The sequence below is a fragment of the Excalfactoria chinensis genome, chromosome 6, assembly GCF_039878825.1.
Source record: "Excalfactoria chinensis isolate bCotChi1 chromosome 6, bCotChi1.hap2, whole genome shotgun sequence".
NCBI lineage: Eukaryota > Metazoa > Chordata > Aves > Galliformes > Phasianidae > Excalfactoria > Excalfactoria chinensis.
Genome location: NC_092830.1, coordinates 26,026,980 through 26,030,699, shown reverse-complemented (window position 1 = coordinate 26,030,699; position 3,720 = coordinate 26,026,980). Strand labels below are relative to the sequence as shown.

The following is a 3,720-nucleotide window of genomic DNA, read 5'->3' as shown; positions in this document are numbered from 1 at the left end:
AGGACAAGATTGAAGGCTTTGCGAGGGATCTGGACAGAAGTCAAAGCTATCGTCGGGAGGGGGAAAAATAATAATAATAAAATAAAAGGGGATGGGGGCGTGGGGGCGGAAAACAAGTGCTCTTCCAAACGATACGAAAGAAAAGTGGATTTCATTGTAATTCATAGGCTTGTTCCAAATACCAAGAGAGAAAGCGAGAAGAATAGAAGCGCACAGATGCCCCGACGAAGGGAGAACAGCTCTGCTCCCATTGTTGCGGAGTTAAACAGTGGAAGGGAGGGTTAACCTAATCCATCAAATTGTCTGGAAATTGTGAAGAAAATTCAAAAACCATATGGTCTCCAAGCGCTCGCCTTCTCTGTGCTGCGGAGGGGCACGCTTGTTTCAGCATGGCGAACCGCAGGAGGCTGTATATGCTCCATTGTCGCTTGTCACTTCAGAGAAGAGGGCTCATTTGTCCCCAGTTTTCATGCTTTACGCTAAAAATTACAACCCCATCCATTCTCAAAGAGGAGAAAGATTTATTTAGCCTCGGAGAAACTGGACCGAAAAAAAAAAGGAAGGCCAACCCAGCCCGCAAAGCAGCCCCGTGCTATCCGGGCTCTGCTCGGCGGAGCTGTGCCACTGTACACCAGATTTGTCTTTCTCACATAAATTTTGCGAAGAATAGGGAGAAAAGCGCGATGCGAGCCTGCAAAGGAGGGTCACGCCGCCAAAAAAAAGGGGGAAACGCCTTCATGAGGCTTCATTTTGGAGGAGGGGGGGAAATAAATGGAGAAGTAAAGGGAAAAATAGAAATAAAATAATCATAAAATGAGAAGGAAAAAGAAGGAAGGGGGGGGGGAGGAAAGGGAAAAAAATAAAAAGAAAGGAGAGGAGAAAAAAAAAAGGGAGAGAATAGAAGGAGGGGAGAAAGGGGTAACGGGCCCATTTCCCAGCCCCGCGCCCCGCAGCCGCACAGCTTCAGGCCGGCAGCGGGCGGCTCCCCCCGGCCGCACATCCTTTGTCCCAGCGGGGGGGGGAACGGCCCCTTCCTCTCCCCTCCGCTTTGGCCGTCCGGGGTGCGGAGGTGCGCGGCGGGCGCGGCGCTCAGCCCGGTGATGGGGACAGGGAGATACCGCCCGCCTCGGGGAGAAGGAGAAGAAAAAGGAGCCCCAGGGCTGGAAGTTGTCTCTCAGGTGCTCCTTCCCCGCAGGTGCTGCGGCTCCGGGAACTTGAAATACGAACGGGGTGGGGATTCGCGGGGCTCAGCTCGCAAAGAAGAACGTCGGGAGTGTATTAAAATGGTAAAGATTTTATTGTATCGGAAAAAAAAAAAAAATAGGGGGAGGGGGGAAAAAAAGGAAGAAGAAGAAAAAAAAAGAGCTATCTGTACAATTCTAAGAGGCGGTAAATAAAGCGACGCTGTCCCTATCGGAACTTAAATAGCAGGCCTGGCGGGTTTGTACAATTCGAACAAAAGAAAAAGGGGGGGAGGAAGGGGGGGGGGGGGGAGAAACCCAAAGCTTAAATCTGTACATTTTATTTGAATTTACAGCGTAATATTGAAATGTTTCCATCTCGGGGTTCGCCCTTTTCATTTCCGGAGCATGCAAAAAATGTCTAAAAAGAGTAAAAAATAATTCTAGCATTTTTTTTAAATTATTCTTTTCTTTTTTTTTTTTGTTGTTGCTGTTGCTGTTGTTCGTTTTGTTCTGTTTCGATTTGTTTCGTTTCTTACCACCTTCATATCAAAAATACGAAAGGCAGCTTCTTCACAAAAGCACGGCGATAGCAGGAAAAAAAAACACCCGGTAAAAATAGCCTTTAATGGGTAAAACGAGGCAGAAATCGCACGGGGAGCAAATCTCTACTCTCTAGGGGAAGAAATGAAGAAGGAAAAGAAAGGCCAGAGTGTTCAGCTTGCCTTGTAACCCGTCCCCAAGTTCCCAAAATTGCGAGGGGGGGGAAATGTTCGGGTATATATTATTTTTTAAGGAAAAAAAAAAGCACAAAATCGGTTCGTGCACATTGGAGACATGCAATGCAAGGAAGGAGAAGCCGCGAATTTTGTGCGCTCGCCGGGTTAATGATCACCCGAATTTCCCCGAGCGTGGGTCGTTTCGGCGCCCAGAACTCGTCTTGGCGCCGGGTTATGGATAAAAGAATGCCCGCGGTTAGCTGGTACAAAAAGAAACCGTAACCGAAACCTCAAAAAGAGGAGGGAAGGAGGAAAAAGAAATCCAATATATACGTTTAAATATTTATACAGAAGCCGTCCGTAATTGCACCGTTCCAAAGATGTACGGGCGGAGGGATAGATAACCGACTCTGCGCCCTACGGGTTTTGCGGTGTGGGTGAGCGCAGCCGCTTATTGCTGTGACCGAGGAGAGAAGCGGCCCGGCCCGGGGCCGGGGGTGCCGGGTTGGAGCTCTCGATTTGCCGGGGGTGCTTGTGGGGGGAGAGCGGGGCGATGGGCCGGGGCTGGGGGGGTGCGAGGGGGGAGGGTGGTGGCCCGCCGGCCGCCCCTCAGTCATCCACGTCGATCTCCACGTCCTCCTCCTCCTCGTCCTCCTCCTCCTCGCTGTCCCGGCGGCTGCGGGGCCGCTCCGTGGGGGGCGAGGCGGGGCGGGGCGGCGGCGGGGCGCCGGGCTCCCGGGTGGCGGGGGGGGGCGGCGGGGAACCGGGCCGCGCTTTGCCCCGGCCCTCGGCGCTGGGCTCCAGCTCGGCCAAGGCCACGATGTCCACGGCGGGGTTGGGGCCCAGCTTCTTGGCCGACTCCACGTCGGCCTTCATCTCCTCCAGGTCGCGTTTGAGCTTGGCGCGGCGGTTCTGGAACCAGGTGATGACCTGGGCGTTGGTGAGCCCCAGCTGCTGGGCGATCTGGTCCCGGTCCGCCGGCGACAGGTATTTTTGGTAGAGGAAACGCTTCTCCAGCTCGTAGATCTGATGGTTGGTGAAGGCCGTCCGAGACTTCCGACGCTTCTTCGGCGTCTGCCGCTGCCCGAAGATCGTCATCCCGTCCCTTCCTGCCGACGAGCCGTCACATTGCCACCTCGCCCCGAACAAACCCACCCCCCCTCCCTCCCCGGCCCTCCCGGATCCCCCGCTCCTCTCCGCGCGCCGTCGGCTGCGCGAACCGCCGCCCCCCGACGGGACCCCGCGCACCCCCTCTTCGCCTTACCTTCGGCCGCCTGCAGCACGCTGACTTCCAGCCCCTTGAAGGTTTTGCTGGCCAGCTCCTCCAGGGCGCACAGCGGCGACGTCTGCGAGAGCAGCGCCCGGCCCGACAGTGGCAGCCCGGCCGCGGGGTGCTTCTCGGCTGCGGACAGCAGGTGGGCCGTCCCGCACAGCGCGTAACTCCTCCGCACCGACGGCTTGTTGAGGATGTCCTCTATGCTGAAAGGGGTGAGGGGTTTGTTGGAGTTAGCCGGAGGCGGGAGGTGATCCAAAGGGCTCCTCCGTCGTTCTTCCCCCGACGAAGGCTTGGCTTCTTCTTTGGAAGTCATGGTGGGGCCGGGCGGCGCGGAGCTGCCTTCCCCACCCGCTCCGGGGATGCGCTGCCGCGGGGAGAAGAGCTCGGGGAGGCGGCGAGCAAAAGTTGAAACGCAGCTCCGGGTCCGGCCGCGGCCACGTCGGGGTGGGGGTGGGGGGCGGCCGCGGGGAGCGGAGCGCTGAGCGGAGCGGCCGTCGGTCCCGCGCCGGAGGTGGTCGCGCCGCGCCTCTGTCCCGGGGCTTCG

General features: G+C 56.9%; 1 protein-coding gene across 1 annotated transcript; it reads right to left on the bottom strand.

The window, feature by feature from the left end:
• Positions 1-2,509: 2,509 nt before the first annotated feature.
• Positions 2,510-3,489, bottom strand: LBX1 (ladybird homeobox 1). Its single transcript, XM_072340761.1, has 2 exons — positions 3,165-3,489; positions 2,510-3,009 (listed from the first exon to the last, which is right to left on the bottom strand). The coding sequence occupies exons 1-2, from the start codon at positions 3,487-3,489 to the stop codon at positions 2,510-2,512; spliced, it is 825 nt and encodes a 274-aa protein (XP_072196862.1).
• Between the last annotated feature and the right edge of the window lie 231 nt (positions 3,490-3,720).

Bases quoted from the DNA above. Each gene is read 5' to 3' on its own strand.
- LBX1 (XM_072340761.1), bottom strand. From the start codon at position 3,489: ATGACTTCCAAAGAAGAAGCCAAGCCTTCGTCGGGGGAAGAACGACGG. The intron at 3,010-3,164 runs GTAAGGCGAAGA...GCTCGTCGGCAG, and splicing joins CGTGCTGCAGGCGGCCGAAG to GAAGGGACGGGATGACGATC.